The sequence below is a fragment of the Bos indicus genome, chromosome 10, assembly GCF_029378745.1.
Source record: "Bos indicus isolate NIAB-ARS_2022 breed Sahiwal x Tharparkar chromosome 10, NIAB-ARS_B.indTharparkar_mat_pri_1.0, whole genome shotgun sequence".
NCBI classification, from domain to species: domain Eukaryota; kingdom Metazoa; phylum Chordata; class Mammalia; order Artiodactyla; family Bovidae; genus Bos; species Bos indicus.
Window position 1 is genome coordinate 21239690 of NC_091769.1, and position 18996 is coordinate 21258685.

At 52.7% G+C, this 18996-nt stretch overlaps 1 protein-coding gene and 1 long non-coding RNA gene across 4 annotated transcripts; one reads left to right on the forward strand and one right to left on the reverse strand.

Moving 5' to 3' along the window:
• Positions 1–2371: 2371 nt before the first annotated feature.
• On the reverse strand, positions 2372–8696 carry LOC139185208 (uncharacterized). 3 transcript variants are annotated; one of them, XR_011568756.1, is made up of 4 exons: positions 8611–8696; positions 6690–6792; positions 4855–4926; positions 2372–2593 (listed from the first exon to the last, which is right to left on the reverse strand). It is a non-coding gene; the product is annotated as an uncharacterized lncRNA (long non-coding RNA). The 3 variants fall into 3 exon arrangements; XR_011568754.1 differs by having other exon boundaries at positions 8575–8659; XR_011568755.1 differs by lacking the exon at positions 6690–6792 and having other exon boundaries at positions 8575–8661.
• Positions 8631–18860, forward strand: JPH4 (junctophilin 4). The gene is given in 7 exon segments (XM_019968317.2): positions 8631–9229; positions 9752–9930; positions 9932–10302; positions 11041–11812; positions 15272–15390; positions 15741–16273; positions 17183–18860. Coding segments are annotated over 6 exon segments (1890 nt in total). The 5' UTR covers positions 8631–9229; positions 9752–9919; the 3' UTR covers positions 17267–18860.
• Positions 18861–18996: the final 136 nt, after the last annotated feature.

The following is an 18996-nucleotide window of genomic DNA, read 5'->3' on the forward strand; positions in this document are numbered from 1 at the left end:
ATGTGCTTAATCTAATGCTTGATTTATTAAAGAGGAGACAGTGGCCTTTGGCGGTGGAAGCCTTACTAGGCATTGGAGCTGCTGGATGTGGCGTGTGGGTCCTTATATTCATGTTGCTCCTCCAGGATGCTTTCTGTCACACCACAAGGTCAGCCACTCCCTCACTCCCACCCTAGAACTTTGCTCTGGCAGGGGAGGGGCTGCTAAATACGAGGGCAATAAAAGCCTCCTGAGTCTCATTTTCCTGTACTTAGCACAGGCACACAGTGGTGGATAAAGTGAAGGGAAGCCCAGCTCCAAGGATGGGATTATGATCTTATATATATCCCCCAGGTGATGAATGTCCAGTCACTCTGAGCATATTCAGGGCAGCTCCTGCCCTTGCTTTAACACAGCACTCACTCAAGCAGGGAGGGACCTGCAAGATTTCAGTGGGCAGAAGGACAGCACAAGAGTGGTCTGGCCACCAGGGGCTCCGGGGAAGGATCCTCAGTCACCAGGTGGTCTGGAGCATGAAGTCATAATGACAGACCTAAAGATACAAAGGAATAATAGGCTCACCGAAACACCAGCCACCACAGGCCTTGAAGCCAGGTTAACAAATGGGAATCATCACTCCTCCCATCCATGGGGCAGGAGCAGGAGTGCTCCCAGAACTGAGGGCGGAGGTGAGGGAGGAATCAAGCTGTTAGGCAGATATTCCCACAGGGTGACAAAGCCACAAGGAAAAAGAGCTGAGAAACTGGGACAGGTCTTTCCAGGTGGGGAGAAAGCTATGGATGTGATTGGGGTCATTAGGAAGAAGCTGACTGCCCTCCTCATCCAGTCCATCCCCCATCAAGGGCAGGGTTTGGGGGAATCTGCATGGAAAAGTCTACAAAAAGGCAATGTGTGCAGTGGCTAGAAAAACAGTCTTCAGGGACTTTCCTGATGGTCCAGTAGCTGGGACTCGGTGCTTTTACTGTTGGGGCCAGGGTTCAATCCCTGGTAGGGAACTAGGATCCTGCAAGCCCCAAGGTGTGGCCATAACAGAAAACATTTGCAAACAAACAAACAAACAAAAAAACCCCACAAGCTTTAGACACCAAAGAAACTGTTCTAAAGGTGGCTCAGTGGTAAAGAATCTGCCTGCCAGAGCAGGAGATACAAGAGACATGCGTTGGATCCTTGCATTGGGAAGAGCCCCTGGAGGAGGAAATGGCAAATCTCTGCAGTATTCACACCTAGGAAATCCCATGGATAGAGAAGCCTAGAGGGCTATAGTCCATGGGCTACAGACACTAAGCATGCATGCTTGCTTACTTGCTAGGCTTAGTAGCTATATGGCCTAGGGCAGTGATTCTCAAAGTGCCTTCCTTGGTCCAACAGTATTAGCCTTACCCAGGAACTTAGGAGAAATGCAGATTCTTGGGCCACATCCCAGCCTTCTGGATCACACTCTGGGGGTGAGATCCCACTCACTGTTTGATCAAGCACTCTGGCTGATTCTACTGCATGCCAGAGTTTGAGAATTGCTAACCTAGGACGGTTACCAATCTCTCTAAGGCACAGTTGTTCTCATTGGAAAAGTGAAGATAATAGTGCCTACTTCATAAGGTTATTGTGAAGATTAAATAAGATACTGCAAATACAGAACTTGGCCCAGAACTTGGTAAGCCTTCTGTGAATGTCAGTTATTAGTACTATCATCTCCCAGCTATTCCACAAAAGGAAGGGAACCCAGGGCCTAGTGTTGCCCTCTTCCTGGGCCACCTAGTCAGTGTCATTTTCAAGCATGCAGTGCTAACAGGAAGATACCTAGCGCACCTCCCTCTCAGGGGGGTGTTCACTGTGTACTGAGGGAAGGGAAGGGACTGGGAGGCCACCTGCTTCAGGTCCCAGCCAGGGAGCTCAGCTGTGTGTGGGCTTCCCTTTGTATGTCCCACACCAGGGGACCAGGGACACACTGGCTGCTCCATCCTCACTGAAGGGTAAAAATCAACTTCTCCAAGCCTCACATCAGCCTGCACCACCACCACCTCTTCCAGAGTTAATAGAAAACCGTGACTCAAATAACGGATTAGATAGATAAATGTGCTGGTGCAAAGATGTTTTTAGTTGAAACATGAGGAGGGGAGGCTTTTCACAGTGTGAACGCCCTTGCTCTCCCACCTAACGCTAGTGCAAGGGCACATCCTGGTCTCTATGGTTACCAAGAGCAGCCTCGTCCAGGAGGACCAGAGGGTAGAGAGCGGGAACTGAGTCCGTGGTTGCCACAGCGGGAAGAAGGGATCCCACAAAGGCAAGGGAGGAAAGGGTGGGGCCATTTCCCACCAGCTCCAAGGGGCAGGATGAGAAGCCTCTTAACCTGAAAATGAATTTCACAGAGAAGGCTATTTCCCTGCATTTATTCCTGGCACACCGTGTTTTGAACAGTTGTTCCCATTTTTCTTCGAAGATGTCACTTAAAATTTTTTTTTTCAATTTTTCTATTTTCATCAGAGAGAAAGAGTCAAGTAGATGTGAATCTGTCTTTAACACATGCTAATTCTCCGTTTAATAAGGAAATTCTGTGGGAAGTAGCAGTTGCAGCTGCAAGAGGTGAAATTCCACCCTGGAAAATAAGATGGGGGAGCACAACTGAGTCCAGAGTGAACATCAGAAACTGAGACACCTGAAACAGAATGCCAAGTATTCACACACATGCGATGACTGCAGTTTAAGGTCTCCACCCGCTACCTCCTGCTGTTCGGGCAGTTGCCAAAAAGGAATGTGGGGAATGATTGGATTGGCTGTATCCTCAGGTTATCTTCATGTACAAATATAAACCATTATTATGAGTTAAAACAGGATACTAGTGTGGGATTTAGGAAGGCACAGGGGTTTTTTTCCCCTTCATATCTGACTCTGGCCTTGAATCTCAGCTTCTCCACGCCCCCGGCTCCTCCCTCTGCTGTAGGGCCAGCCTGCCCTGCTCTGAGAATCTCCAGGATTGGAATCCCACCTCCCATCCACACATGCACGGGGCTAGGACTCAGAGAAAGCTGTGATGAAACAAGGCACAGACGAGTGCTGTAGCAGAATGTAACCTGGCTGGTTTCTTTGCCTATTGGGCATCTTACCCTGCCACCTCCCATGGCTCAGAGGTACGGGCTCCAAGACCAACGACCTGGAAGATACCCAGGCCTTTCTTCCCCTGATCCTCTGATCCCCACCCCAGTCATTTAAAGCATACAAACACGTGCTCCTCAGTGTGAGGCACGGTACCTCAGTGTGCACCCAAATCTAAGTCAGCCCTAATGACAGCCTGTTATCCCCTCTCCTTCCCATCCCACCCCGGGAAAAACTTAGGTTCTTTTTCTCAGCTCCACTGGATGATGTTGAAGGCCCAACCCCATAGCATAACCCCCAGAACCACCCCTCTTTCCAACACCAAGCTGCTCCCTTCACAGCCACCATAGGAAACAAATGAGCTTAGGAGGGATGAGGGGTACCAGATGATGCCGGACTTTGCCAAGCATAGATCCCTTCAACAGAATCTGAAGTTCTTGTCCTCTCCCACAGGGGAAAAATGGATATCCAGGCCCCATTTGCCCATGTTCAGAGGATTCACAGTCCCTGAAGGCCCATCCTTGGGTCTTTTAGTCCATAGACTTTGGGTTAAAAATCCCTGCTCTGTAGAGAACCCAACCCCACAGAGAGTGTGGGAAAAGAAACAGAAACAAGGTCTCAAACACCCTTTCCCTTCTGGCAAGCCAAAACCGGGAGCAGGGAGAGGCAGGAGTGGCCACACAGGGAAAGACAGCATATTGAACATTCTAGAATCATGATCTGATGAGCAGGGGAAGCTTTGTGTCCCAACAGCTGTGGCCAGACAGAGGTAATGCAGTGTCTGGACCCTGGCCATTCTTACCCTCTCTCCCACCATGGGGATCTCTGGCCCCATCCTGACCCCTGGTGGCTGCCAATGGGATGAGGCGAGAGAGCTTCCCAAGCTCCCCCCTGCCCCGTGGGGGTTGGAAGGGGAAGCAACATTGGAAGATGAACTTCCAAGCCTACAGGCCCCTGCTGGGGTCCCCAGGAGATATCAGCATGTTTCTCAGGGTGCTTCAGGGGGTTGACTCAACTACAGTGCCTTCTCAGTCTAAGCCTGGCAATCAAACAAATGTACATGAAAAAAAACATTTTTCACCTGTCAAGTTGGCCAAAGGTGTGTGTGTGTGTGTGAGAGAGAGAGAGAGAGAGAGAGAGAGACTGAAAGAGGAAATAGACAAAACAGGCTCTATCTTGAAAGCAGGACTCCATCTTGGGCCAGACTGTGGACTTTGAGCTATATGCCCAGTATCTATGGAAACAACACACAAACTGGAAAACCAGGCCCCAGGGCTCTTCCCTAGACTCTCCTTAGCCTAAAAGAATATGCTAATTATCTGTGTAACTGATTAGAATCATATATTCTATTATACTTATTGGAGTATGACCACAGGCCTATTGATAATTGCCCACTGTTAACTACCTAGGCTTAAGGCATATGAATCACCGGGTTAACTTTGATTGTATCTTTGTTCAGATTAGTTTCAGGGAATTTGGGGAGGTGGGTTTGGGCACGTACACTTAGGGTATATAAGGTTTTCACAAAAACTGGCTGGGGTCCTTGGCTAAGAGGAGACTCTGCCTTGGGCCCGCCGCTGTAATAAACTGCACTCCACTATCTGCACTGTCTTTCTGAGTGAGTCTGTTTCCCGGAACGCGTGGCTACAACGTGACAAATACATGAAGGCAATCAGACCAGCATTCTCATGCACAACTGGTGAGAGTACAAATTTGTGCAACCTTTCTAGAAGTGATTCTAGCCAAATAAATCCAAAATCTTACCAAGTGTTTCTATCTTCTGGTCCAGTAATTCTGGGAAATTCAAGAAATCAACAGACTGAAATAACATGATGCCTGGGTTTTGAAATAAATAGAAGAGAAAACAAGATTAGCCAAAAGTGGTAACTGTTGAAGTTGGGGGATGGGCATATAGGAGTTTTCTATTCTATTTTTTGTTTATCTTGGTATAGGCTTGAAATTTTCTGTGATAAAACTTTATATGTATTTTTGGCCACACCATGCAACTTGCAGAATCTTAGTTCCCAGACCAAGGATTGAACCCGGGCCACTGCAGTGAAAGCACCAAGTCCTAACCACTGGACTGCCAGGGAATTCTCAAACATTTTTTAAGAAAAGCATCAGAAATGCAAGGATTTGTATAAAAGGTGTTAATCTGGGGGAATTGCCTGGTGGGCCAGTGGTTAGGAGTCTGCATTTTCAATGCCAACAGAGTGGGTTCAAATCTTGATTAGGGAGCAAGAATCCCACAAGCCTTGTGGCATAGTCAAAAGAAAAAAAATTGATGTTAATATTTAATAATAAAAACTATAAATAGCATAAATATGCTATGCTAGAATGGTTCAACAATTTATGTTGCATCCAAACAGTGAAATATTACGCAGTCATTAAAAATTCAAGGATGTTTGAATGATATGAAAAATTGCTCACAGTGTAATGCAAAGCAAATAAGTTGGATACAAAATTGTTTATGCAGTATTTAAATAATTATGTTAAATAAAAAATGCATAGAGGAGAAGACAGTATGAAAACATTAATACACTTGATTGCTAGTCATGCAATGACTATGGGTGATTTTTACTCTTGATACTGTGCTTTTGTATTTCTACATGTTTAACTTTAATAAATAGGCCCCCAAAATTGCATTTGTTAAAATAATACTCTTGAGAGTCTGACAGATATTCAACTCCAACGGCTGCCACATATTAGCTGTGCAACACTGAGCAAGTTAACCTCTGGGTCTCAGATTCCTCACCTATAAAACTGGCATAATGCCACCTATTTTTCAAGCCCCATTTACTGGGCATTTACTATGTACGACGCACTAGACCAAGTGGTTCTGCCTCGCTGTATAATCACATGTGCTACTCATACATGATCATTTCAATCCTCACAACAAGCTGAAGTGTAGGTTACAGTGTTCCCATTTTAGAAATACACAAACTGCGGCTCGGAAAAGTTAAGGACTGTGCTCAGCTTTACCCAGCTAGCCGGCAGTAGAGTCAGGGTTCAGACGGAGGCCTGTCCGTCTTTGCCAGCCCAGTTCTTGGCCTCCTGTCTGGGCTGCTCAAAGTTAGTTTTGTTATGAGGATTGAATGAAGTAACACAGGTGGAAGACCACCCACAGTGGGGCTCCGAGTCCAGAGCTGCTTCATATAGTATTGGCTCCCTTTTCTACGACCCTCCAGGCCTTAGGAAATTGTGGCAGAACAAACCATTGCAACCTCCAAAGGAAAAGAAAAAGGCATCTTGACCCTAAAAGAAGGGTTATAGGACCTGTAGAGACAGACCAGAGAGGGGCTGGAAAACTGCCTTTCAGGGCAATATGAGGGGCTAGGACTGTGCGTGCCCCGCAGTTTCCAGGGTAGTCCTGCCAGGGACTTCATCAGACGATACCTTGATTTGCAGCTTAGAATTCAGTACTGAGTCACCCTGCCAATAAGCATTGCTCCCCACTTTTCACTTACCCTGCCACCATTCCTCCCTAAAACACAGGGCACAAGTATCCCCAGACCCATAGTTTTGTTTTTCTCTTCTTGTTTCCTACCCTTTTTTTTTTTTTTTTGGAGAAAAGGGGGATCTTAGGGTCTGAATAGTACCGTGTGCTGTGTGGAGAAGGAAGGCCTTGGTATCTAGGGGTGAGTGTTGCAATGCAGTTGAGCCTATTCCACAGCTCCTGGATTCATCTTCAATGCTCTTTCCCTAGGGAGCCAGCGAAAGTTAGGCTCTTCTCTATTTCTACCCCTAGTTCATGGTAACATGAACTACTCTAGAATTGCTTGTTCGTTGTCTGTCTTCTCTACTAGATAATAAGCTCCATGAGGGCAGGCACCACACTGTTCACCACTGAATCTGTCTCCCCTGCAACATGCCTGATACATCGTAAACTATGTACATGTCTCTCCATTCAGCAAGAAAGAAAGCGAAGAGAGAGGGGAAGGGAGGACCTCTCCATCAGCAGCCTTGTCCCAAGTAGACCCACAGTGGCCCCATTCCATGCTAAGCTCTTAGATGTGGTCCCAACCCTGAAGGCTTAACATGTTTCTCCAACCTCATATCCACCTTTAGAAAAACAACGTGCAAGAGAAATTTCCTTTTATTCCAAACTTCATGCTCTTTTACCTCAGTACTCAAAATGGATCTCCTGAGTTTAAGGGCAGATTCCAAGTACAAGGGATTCCTGGGAGGAATTATTCCTGGGAGGCTCAAAAGGCGTCTCTGTCTGTCCTAATCCTAGTTCTGCCACCTCTGCTGTGTGACCTTGGGTAAGTGATCTCCCCTCAAACCCTGGCTGGGCCTTGTTCTCGTCTCTGTAAAATGATAGGGTAGACCAGAACTTGTATGAAAATGAAAGCACTTGAGAGAATTCCCTGGCAGTCCAGTAGTTAGGACTCAGCGCTCTCGCTGCTGGGGCCCTGGGTTCAATCCCTGGTCCAGGATATAAGATCCTGAAAGCAGCCAAAAAAAAAAAAGAAGAAAAGCATTCATTTGCAGTTGACTCTCTACCCTGTTGTGGGTAACTGGACAGCATTCTCCTTCCTAATGCTTAGGGGCAGGGTAGATTCAGTGTCTGAGTAAGCTGAGAAGAGGAAAGATGTGCCTACTTCTGTCTGTAAACAGGAAGACCCAGGCTGTGTGGCCCCTCTGGTCAGGGAGCCTCAGGGAGCAGTGGAAGGCTGAAGGGGACCTTGCCACAATAAAGCACCCCCCCAAAAAACACGTCATTGCCTCTAGGTTTGCAAAAGAGAAGACTCCAAACACCCAGGTTCTTCGTGGCACCACCCAAGCAAGACCCCTGTTCCCTATTTAAAAACAATGCACCCCCTCATGCCTGCCCTTCCCCTCCCTGGGAAGAACCCAGGGAGAAACAGTGGAGGGGGTGGAGGATTGTGCAGCCAGGCCTCCTGGCAGGGCCCCATTTCAAGCTCGCTCAGAAGGCGCAGGTGCAGAGCCTCTCGGTCCACTGCAGCGGTTTCTTAGGGAGGACAGTGGACTTGGTGGACACAGGCGTCCAGGCCCAAAGGCTTCCTGACTTCAGTCCAAGCAGCTGGCAGGTTCATCCTTCTTTCCAGGGCCCCACAAACACCACTTCCGGCCCTCCAGCCCCTGCTTGGGCTCCTCCTGCCTAGATGTCTCCCCAGGCCCGCCCTCCCCGTGGAGAGCTTTCTCCTTCCCTCACAACCCTTATTTCACTCTCTCAGTCTCCATATCTATTTCTTCTCCCTCCTTCTCCTCCTCCCCTGCCTCTCTTCTGCTTGCCATCCCTCACCAGCCCCGGAATGGGTCTCCCTCCCCTTCTCCTTCTCCGGCAGAATCTCCCCCCGCCTTAGCTCTCATCCCTGCACCTCTTTCTTTGTATTCTTCTCGCCCTCTCCCGGCCCCGCCAGCATCTCTCCTCCCCCGGCTGGCTTCGGCCTCCCCCAGCCTCCCCATCTTCAGCTCAGTCTCCTCCCCCTGGCTCCTCTCCCCTCCCCTCAGCCTCACCCCACTCCCGGCCTGCACCCCAAGGTTTCTTTTCACCCTGTGGGGCTCGGTGCCTCTCTTCGTCCACTCTACTGGCCTCCTCCCTCAGCGCAGGTAGAGCAGGCACCCATCCTTTCCTGCCCCGCCCCCAACGCTAACACCGCCGCTGCCTCTTCAGCCGGGTCTCCTCCTCTCCCCACCCTCTCCTCTCTTCTCTCTGCCCCTTTAAATCTGCCTGGCCCAGCCTCCCCCGCGATGCTGGGAGGGAGCAAACATTGATTTGTGCTGGGATGGAATCAGAATTTTGATTTTTTTTCCCCTCTCCCAACCATAAGAAGAAAATAATAAAAACACCCCCTCTTGATAGCCCCCTCTTTCTTCCCATCCAGCTCCCAGCTCCTCTTCCTTATCTCCATCCAAGGCAGATTTTTTTTTCCCTACACTGTTCTCATCTCCCCCTACCCCTGCCACTACCTCGCGCCCCCTCCCTCCACCGCCTGCTCCTCCAGCTGGGGAGAGAGGGGACTCTCTCCTGCGGCTCCCCCACCTCGGCTCTTTGGGTTGGAGCAGTCTCTCCGGAAGGGGAGGGGGCTTGGCTTGTCTGGGCGAGGTGGGAGTGGAGGTCTCCGGTCATGGATGCTGTGCCTGGGAGGCAGCCTGAGCCCCAGCCCACATGGTGAGTAACCTGCCTCCTCCCTTCTGCCTGTCTACCATCCCTACCCTTGCCTTTCCCCTGCAGAGCCTCCCCCAGCCCCATCCTCTCCCCCACCAAACCCTCTACCCACCTTGCTCCGATCTCCCCCGTACATTTTCAACCACCCCCACCCTTGCCAGGGAAGCCAAAGAACCGGGGCAGAGAGGTCCTGACAGCAGGCAGGGAAGCGGGTGGCCTACGATTCTGCCCAGCCCCCGTCTAAGGACCCCCGCCTACTGCCATCCACACTCGATACTTTGGGGTTCCAGGTTGGAAAAGTGGGACTCCCGCTAGGGGTGAGGACCCCAAACCCGGGGAGCGGCCCTTTATAAGAAAAGAGGGGTGGGGGAGCACTGTGCCTCCAAAGCTTAGGAGCTGCTGGAAGATGCTGCCGAAGGGTGGGGGGTTGGGGGGCGGTGCTGGTGCCCCGGAGCCACTGGGCCAGGGAGCGGCGGGCAAAGAGGAGGGGCCTCCCTCGCCACTTCCCCCCCTCTTTCTCCGCAGCCACTCAGGATGAGGGTCCGGCCCTGCCAGCCCGCGCTGGGGCCCCCCCGCCCGGCCCCGGTCTAACTGCCCCCGCCCCCAGGCCTCGCCCGGCTCCCAGGCCCCCAGCCGGCTTCTCCAGCCCCAGGATGCGCTGAGCCACCGGGGGGCTGAGGCCGCGCCAACTACATGCATGTCCCCCGGGGGCAAGTTCGACTTTGACGACGGGGGCTGCTACGTGGGGGGCTGGGAGGCGGGGCGGGCACATGGCTACGGCGTGTGCACGGGGCCCGGCGCCCAGGGCGAATACAGCGGCTGCTGGGCGCACGGCTTCGAGTCACTGGGCGTCTTCACGGGGCCCGGCGGACACAGCTACCAGGGCCACTGGCAGCAGGGCAAGCGCGAAGGGCTGGGCGTGGAGCGCAAGAGCCGCTGGACGTACCGCGGCGAGTGGCTGGGCGGGCTGAAGGGGCGCAGCGGCGTGTGGGAGAGCGTGTCCGGCCTGCGCTACGCCGGGCTCTGGAAGGACGGCTTCCAGGACGGCTACGGCACCGAGACCTACTCCGACGGAGGTGCGGGGCCCTGCCCACTGTCTGTCTGCTCGTCCGCGTGCGCCTCCCCGCTGGCCTGCCCCGCTTATGCTTTCCCCAGCCAGACGCCCCTGTGCTCCACTGTCGTCCTACACTCCTTCCCCATCGATAAGCGCCCCTGCGCCCATATTTCTGCCCTCTCCCCCCATCATCACACACGCCTCATTTGCCTGTTCCCTGCCTGTTTTTTCCTCTCCCCCATCTGCCTGCCCTCTCCCCTTCCTTGTATGCCTGACCCTCACATCCCGCCTCTCTGACCCTCACCACCCCGTCTGCCAGTCCCCCCATTCCCCCCCTCCACCTGCCTGACCCTTACGCCTCTGCTCTGCCTGTCCCTTCACATCTCCTCGGCCAGCTTGCCCTGAGAGTTCTCTTTGCCTGCCATGTGTCATCTATACAGCCCGTCGCCCTGCCCCTCACGCCTTCTGGACTGCCTGTCCTTCACACACCCCAGCCTGCCTGTCCCTTCCCCTTTCCCCTGTCTACTCTCACGCCCCTAATCCATGCATCTCCTGCTACCTGCAGAGTCTTCACTCGGCTCTTCCACACCTTGTGACCCAACCTGGCCAGTCCCCAGTTCCTAGTGCCCCTCCCCGACCTCCACGCCAACTGCCCCCACCTCTCCCACCCGACTCTGAGGCTTCCAGGGGCGCATGGGGCTGGGGGTGCAAGGAACGGCAGGTCCTGACTCTTTCTCCCGCTCCTACCCCGCCCCCGCAGGCACCTACCAGGGCCAGTGGCAGGCGGGGAAGCGCCACGGCTACGGGGTGCGCCAGAGTGTGCCCTACCATCAGGCGGCGCTGCTGCGCTCGCCCCGCCGCACCTCCCTGGACTCCGGCCACAGTGACCCCCCGACACCGCCCCCGCCCCTGCCCCTGCCCGGCGACGAAGGAGGCAGCCCGGCCTCTGGCTCCCGGGGAGGCTTCGTGCTGGCCGGGCCCGGGGACGGTGACGGCGCGTCCTCCCGAAAGCGCACCCCCGCGGCCGGCGGGTTCTTCCGCCGCTCGCTACTGCTCAGCGGGCTCCGGGCGGGCGGGCGCCGAAGCTCCTTGGGCAGCAAGCGGGGCTCCCTGCGCAGCGAGGTGAGCAGCGAGGTGGGCAGCACGGGACCCCCGGGCTCCGAGGCCAGCGGGCCCCCGGCCCCAGCGCCGCCTGCCCTCATCGAGGGCTCGGCCACTGAGGTGTATGCGGGTGAATGGCGCGCCGACCGGCGCAGCGGCTACGGCGTGAGCCAGCGCTCCAACGGGCTACGCTACGAGGGCGAGTGGCTGGGCAACCGGCGGCACGGCTACGGGCGCACCACCCGCCCCGACGGCTCCCGCGAGGAGGGCAAGTACAAGCGCAACCGGCTAGTGCACGGGGGGCGCGTGCGCAGCCTCCTCCCTCTGGCCCTTCGCCGGGGCAAAGTCAAGGAGAAGGTGGACAGGGCGGTCGAGGGTGCTCGTCGAGCCGTGAGCGCTGCCCGCCAGCGCCAGGAGATCGCCGCTGCCAGGTGGGCACCCACTGCAGAGCCCGAAGCTGGGTTAAGGCAAGAATGTACGCCGTGGATACGGAAGGGTTGGGGGGGCGGTGGGCGTTGCTTAAAGGGGGACCAAGACCCAAGGCCTAGGACCTGGCAGTTGTAGCCCTGGGAATTTGTTGTGTTTATATCTGAGGCTACAGGTGGACTTAGGTGTAACTGTGGGTGGCTGGGTATTTGAGGGAAGCCCTGTTAGACTATAAGTGTGTCTCAGTGTCTTTTGTAGGGAGTGTGTCATTGTTGTGTGTGGGAGTAGCAATGAGCGCTGCCTTGTGCCGGCCCAGGAAACCTCTTGGAACTCAGACATGTTCCTAGTCTTCCTCATCTTGTAGCTGATCCAGCCTCCAGGACTCTGCTGCTGGGAGCAACAGCCCCAGGCAGAGAGACAAGAGGTGTACATGCCTAACCACATCCAAGCCAGCCCACAGTCTGATAACATTTCAGCCTTAGGCCTGGGGAAGGTCTAGTTTGTACAGCTGATCTGGAAAGTGAAAGTCGCTCAGTTGTGTCCGACTTTTTGTGAGCCCATGACTATACAGTCTATGGAATTCTCCAGGCCAGAATACTGGAGTGGGTAGTCTTTCCCTTCTCCGGGTGATCTTCCCAACCCAGGGATTGAACCCAGGTCTCCCATATTGCTGGCGGATTCTTTACTAGCTGAGCCACAAGGGAAGCCCAAGAATATTGGAGTGGGTAGCTTATCCCTTCTCCAGAGCATCTTCCCGAACCAGGAATCGAACCAGGGTCTCCTGCATTGCAGGCGGATTCTTTACCAACTGAGTTATCACGCAAGCCCACAGCTGATCTACCCACCTGAAAAAATAGTCCCTCTCAGCTCTGACTCCTCGGACTCCCTTAACCCAACTGATAAAGGTTGGAGGGAAGCAGACTTGCCTGTAAATGAAATTTTCTTTCTGTAAATCAGATTACATTTCATGCATCAGGAACCTCATTATCTCAAGCAGTGCAGTCCAGTAGGAATATAATGTAAGCCTAATACATAATTTTGAACCTTCTAGTAGCCATATGAAAAAAATAGGAAGAAAAAGATGAATTTAAATAATATATCTTATTTAAACCAATGTATCCAAAATATTATCATTTCAATCTAAAATAAGTATGAAATAATTAAGGAGAGATTTTTATATCACCCCCTCTTTTTTTCCCTAAATCTTTGAAATCTAATATATATTTTGCATTTAGAGTACAACATTTAATTTGGACTAGCCTCATTTTAAGTGCTTAATTTTAAGTGCTTAATGGCTTGTGACTGAAGAAAGCCAAAAAATCTATTTGTAATGAGTTCATAAGCTCCTAATTATACAATTTACACATAGGAATTTTTAGATATTGTTTTTTCTTGAAAGGGGAGGGCACAGTTGAAGGATCTTGTTTGAAATTTGAGAGGGTTTCAGTGGATGAAAGTCAAGATATGTCCAAATATGCTTGGGTGTAAAGTGTGTGTGTGTGTGTGTGTGTGTGAGAATAGGTCATATCCAGAGTAGAGGCCTGAACCAGAGAATGTCTATGTCTGTGTGTGGATATATGTGAGTTTCTGGATGGTTAGAGTCCAGGGCCTTGAGCCAGGGAAGGGGGAGGGCAGAGCACCAGGGAGCACTTTAGGCTGGATAGGGAGTGGGCATGTGCAGGAAAAACTGGTCTCAGTAGCCAGAAAGATCAGGCAGTAGGAGGAAGCTGGTTGATCTCCCCAGCAACAGGCCTGGCAAACTTGATTGGCTGCTGGTTGCCATGGAAACAGCAGAGCCTCAGCAGCAGGTGCACATAGACTACATCATTCAGGTAGCCTGAGCCTGGCCTGACTCCTGAACACAGACTGGGTCTAGTGGCTAGGCTCTGACCAACCATACCCTCCGAAGTGAAAAGCACAGACCCTTGTCAATGTTGCAGTTTCCTGGCCACCAACAGAACACAATGCGACCCCAAACTGTGATCCTAATCCCCTGTCTTAAACTCTGAGACCAGCTCAGTTTCAGACCAGGGCTAAGCATATAGATCCTGAAAGCTGTAAGACAGAAGAACAGGGAGGGGTATCTGAGATCCCTCTAAGCAGGTTCTAACAGTCCTTGACCGACCAGGTCTGAGGGGAGGAAGCTAACCACATCTCCCACAGTATATAAAAAGGAAGTAGACCTAAGATGGTAGGGGACACCTTGACCCTCTCCATACCCTGATACCCAGACCACTTTCCTAGGCCAGATAAAACAAGCCTAGGCCCGAGGGAGTCGTAGGTCTTGATACATTCAAGCCCATGGCAAGTATATCTGATTACGTTTACCTCTGGTCCTTCAGTCAAGATTACCTCTGCCTCTGATCCTACACCCCATCTTCAGTCAAGATTACAGAACTAATGCATTAATGAATAAGGCATCTATGAATAACAGCAGAGGGTAAAAGGGAGGGGAAAATTGAGGAAACATCTGACGTCAGATGGAAAACTGAGAAATAAAAAAGAGGAAGGGATTGATAGTGCTTCAAGATTACCTGTAACTGAGGAGCAAGGCTGGGCTTCCCTGGTGGCTCAGATAGTAAAGAATCTGCCCGCAGTGCAGGAGACCTAGGTTCGATCCCTGGGTTGGGAAGACTCCCAGGAGGAGGAAATGGCTACCCAACCCAGTATTCTTGCTTGGGAAATCCCATGGACAGAGAAGCCTGGCGGGCCACAGTCCATGGGATCACACAGAGTTGGACACGACTGAACAACTAACACTCAAGGAGCAGGGCAGGGTTGAAGGCTGGTTGTGGAAGGGAGATTAAGCACTCACCCAGAAGGTATAATCACAATGGTGAGAAAGCATGCATGTTAGCAGGGAGAGGGAATAGGTAGTGGCAGAAAGGGGAGACCCACCCAGTTCCAGAGCTCAGAAAGGAGGAGATGGGGTGAGGGACAGTGACAGTGATCAGGGGCAGGGGAGAAGGATGTGATAACAGAAGTAGCTGAAGAAAAGATTTTAAATTCTCGTAACACAGGAGGTATCAACACAGCAAAGTGGCATAGCTTCTGAGCACCAAGCAGGTGAGCTGCAGAGAGGTGCTAAGAGAGTGAGGCCTCATTTGTCATTGGGAGGGAGCAGGACAGGAATGGAATTACAGGGCTGCCGGCAGCAGGGAGGGCCTGGCCTCTGCAGCTGGGGGAAGGGAAGTGTTACTATTGGGTGAAATGGTGGAGGGGTGCGAGAAGAACGGGAAGGTGTGATGACAGCAAACCCAGCCCAGGTATTGGAGAGGAAAGCAAAGGCCAGCTGCCCTGCCAGGCCGTGGAAGGGGAGCAGCTGGCAGAGTGTGAGCCAGCTTGAGGCTGCCAGAGGTGATCTCAGATCTGGGGGCTGTGACATGGGGGGTGGTGGGTTGGGAGGGAGATGGGTCAAGGGACTGGAGTAGGTCTATTAAGACCCTGTCCCCGGAACCCGACAGGGCAGCAGACGCCCTTCTCAAGGCAGTGGCAGCCAGCAGCGTTGCCGAGAAGGCTGTGGAGGCAGCTCGAATGGCCAAACTGATAGCCCAAGATCTGCAGCCAATGTTGGAAGCCCCAGGTAAGGTGTGGGTAGCCTGAGGCGGGGTAGGGGGTTGGCTTCCTGGGAGCTGGAGGGACCTGGGCTTGGAAAAGGGGGCAGTGAATCCCTGCAGGGGACTGGGGATGGGAAAAGCCAGGGTATGAGAGTCTAAGGGGACAGAGGGTGGGGACCAAGCCCAGTTGTTTAAGAACTAAAGTAGGCATTTGAAAAATAGAGTAATAAGGACTGGGGGTTGGAACCTGGCATTTAGAAGCTGTAAAGTTGGGGTACCAGAGTCCTGAGGGGTGACCAGACAGAGAGATAAAATCGTAGCTTTGGTAGCCCAAGGCTAGTTCAGCACATCTGATTCATAGCTGTCCCTACCCCAGGCCGAAGACCCAGACAGGACTCGGAAGGTTCCGACACCGAGCCCCTGGATGAGGACAGCCCTGGGGTATACGAGAATGGACTGACCCCCTCAGAGGGCTCCCCTGAACTGCCCAGCAGTCCTGCCTCCTCCCACCAACCCTGGCGACCCCCTACCTGCCGGAGCCCACTGCCTTCTGGAGGGGACCGGGGTCCCTTCTCCAGCCCCAAAGCTTGGCCTGAGGAGTGGGGGGGCCCGGGTGAGCAGGCAGAGGAACTAGCTGGCTATGAGGCTGAGGATGAGGCTGGGATGCAAGGGCCAGAGCCCAGAGATGGCTCCCCACTCCTTGGAGGCTGCAGCGACAGTTCTGGAAGTCTTCGAGAGGAGGAAGGGGAGGATGAAGAGCCCTTTCCCCAGCTGAGCACCCCAGGGGGCTCGGAGCCAGAACCTGCAGCTTTGCCAGTCCTGAGGGGCCTGTCCTCGAGGGGTCCTGAAGCCGGGTGCCTGGTGGAAGAGGCTGAGGAGGCTGCTGCAACGGAGAGGCCTGCCCAGCCGGTAAGAAACTCTCCCCCGCCACCAACCTTGTGCCTTCTGAGTCTCCCATCCTTTCTGGCCCTGCTACCCCTCAAAGTTTGGCCTATCATCACTTCCAGGCCTCTCTCTGATCCCCTGTGGGGCTTTGATTTGCACTTAGCTTTCTTTTTGCCTACCCAGTCTTGGACTATATCCTGCCTCAAAAAAATAGAAATAGAGAATTTTCAAGCTGGGAGGAACCTCCAAGACCTTCACATTCCAACTCCTTCACTTGACACATGGAGAAACTGAGGCCCAGAGCAGTTACAGTAACTCACCAAGGTTACAAATGAATAATTATCAGTAGAGCCAGAACATCTTCCCGTGCTCTCCTTTCATATCACTTCCACCCCCACCCCCACCTCCACACTTTCTCTCTTTGGTGCCCAGGAATAAAAAAGGAAAAGCTTGTTCCCTCCCTACCCTGACTCTCCCTCCCTCTCCAGGGAAGAAGGGAAATAGGGAAGAAGGCAGAAAACTGGAAGGGTGGAGTTTCCCTAGAACCCTCTACTCTGATTGGACTCCAGGCCTTCTCCTGTTTCCTAGCAACCACATCCTCACCCCTTCATCCCTCTCTGCTTCACTGCAGTAAAGGCGCCTGCTGCCAACGTCTGCTACTAAGGCCAGGCACCTTCTGCCTGGGCCACGTGCTGCAGGGAGGGGAGAGGAGCGGGGGATGGGCTCACTTGAGGGAGCCAGAGGGAAGGCAGGGCTCTGCCTGGGAGTAGAGGGCTGTTTTGCAATCCAAAGCCAAAGTTGGAGATATCCCTGCTCTCCTCTGAGGAAGGGTGTCCGGGACCCTTCTGCTTTGCCACCTCAGCCAAGGCAGGAGGTGGGACTCGTAGTGCCTGGTCCTCCGGCACTGAGACTGCCTTTTCCCCATCTCTCTAGGGAGCTGCCAACCCGCTGGTGGTGGGAGCCGTGGCCCTCCTGGACCTCAGCCTGGCATTCCTGTTCTCCCAGCTCCTCACCTGAGGCACCTGCCTGGCCTAGTTCCGGCTTTGGTCGCTGCCTCTTCACTCCTCTGACCTGCCTTTTTTCTCTTTCCTTCCCCCTGGTTGTTTTTTTCTCCTGTCTTTCTTTCTCTTCTCCCTTCTCTTTCTTTTCTGTCCCTCTCTGGTTTTATCTCTTGCTTTTTCTTTCCCTCTCTCCTTTTAGATTCTCTCATTCCCTCTGGCTCTGTCTCTGTCTTTCCCACTCCCTTCCCTACCCAACCCTTCTCTCTCTAGATTGTTTACATACGAAGGGCTTTTCTCGCTCAGAGTCTCTTCTCTGAGACACACAATTCTAAGTCAGACCATTGCCCCCACACCCTCCCTGCCTTTTCTTTAGACCTGAACTTGGATGAGGGTGGGGGTTTGGTGTCCTGAGGAGTCTCCTGGAAGCTAAGTGGAAAGGAAGGAACATGGGGAAGGGGTACACTTGATACTGGAGAAGACCATCGACTGGGCAAGGCGCTGGCCGTGCTGCTAGGACTCCCCGACCCAAGGAGCCAGGTGTCCCTCTGAGGCCTAGTGACAAAGCTGGAAGGGGTGCAGCCTCCATCTCTGACCTCGGAGGAGCCTATCTCACCTCCAAGCACTGAGCTAGGTTCTTACCAAACTCCATCCTTCCCTGAAGGAGATAAGGGAAATGAAAAGTAGAACAGCTCCCCAGCATCTTCTCCCTCTTTCTTTCCCCAACAGCCAGCCCCTCACCCAACCCCCTAGGGTGGCATGCCATGTCAAAAGCAATGTGTAAAGGAAAGATAATGCCCCATGCAGCCAAGCCCACCTGCTGACCTCTCCCACCTTTCTCTCTCCCCCTAAAAGTTTATTTGGTTGGTCTGGACTCACGTGTGGCCTTTGATTAAATTCCTAAGGGACCTGAAGAAGACATTTCTACTGCAGAGGGTTAGGGGCACCTGAGCAAGGACCCCACTCCCCAACTCTGGCAGTAGTGGCAGGGGAGGCAGCTCTGGAAAAGGAACCACACAAGAAAATAGGAACTCACAGGGCAGGAGAAGCTGGTCAGTAGTCTCTAAGTGGGTTAGATCCCTTCCTCCATCATATCAGAATCTTGTGAAATGGAAAAAAACAGGAAGGAGGGGATCGAGGAAGCCAATCTCTCACACACTTTCCAGGCAGAGCAGAGAGGTGAGAGCCAAACCCGGGTGAGAGGTGGGTAGAGAGCTCTGTTGGAGGTTGTGGCTGATCCCTGGTACTAGCTTTTCCCCTGGGGACAGGAAGCCCTAGGAAGAGGGGGCTTGAGGGTCCCCAGGGGATCTTTCCTCCCTCCCCTGCATGAGGCAGAGGCAAGCTGCCTGCCAACCCCCTCCCTCAAGGAATGGCCTTGCCTGGGAATGCCCACCACACACAAACTCTTTTTTTTCTAGTCAAACTCTGTTTACTCCTTGGCCTGCCTCCCTCCTTCCTCCCCTCTCAACCTTTACTTCTGATTTCTATTTCATGGAATTTGGGATTGACGTTAAACTACAACAGTGCCGCCAACACCAAGTCTTGCAGGAAAAAAAAAAAACAAAGAAATTTAACCAAAAAAAATATATTAATAAAAAAGTTCAAAAAAAGGGGGGGGAATTGTCCTCTCCTTTGGGTGCGATGGATTCAAACCCAAGCTCTCAGAAGCTCTCCAGTGAAGGAGCCCTCTTGGGAAGTCCCAGGCCTGTTAGACAGTCTCGCCGCCTCGAAGTAGTTAAAAAGATCCTT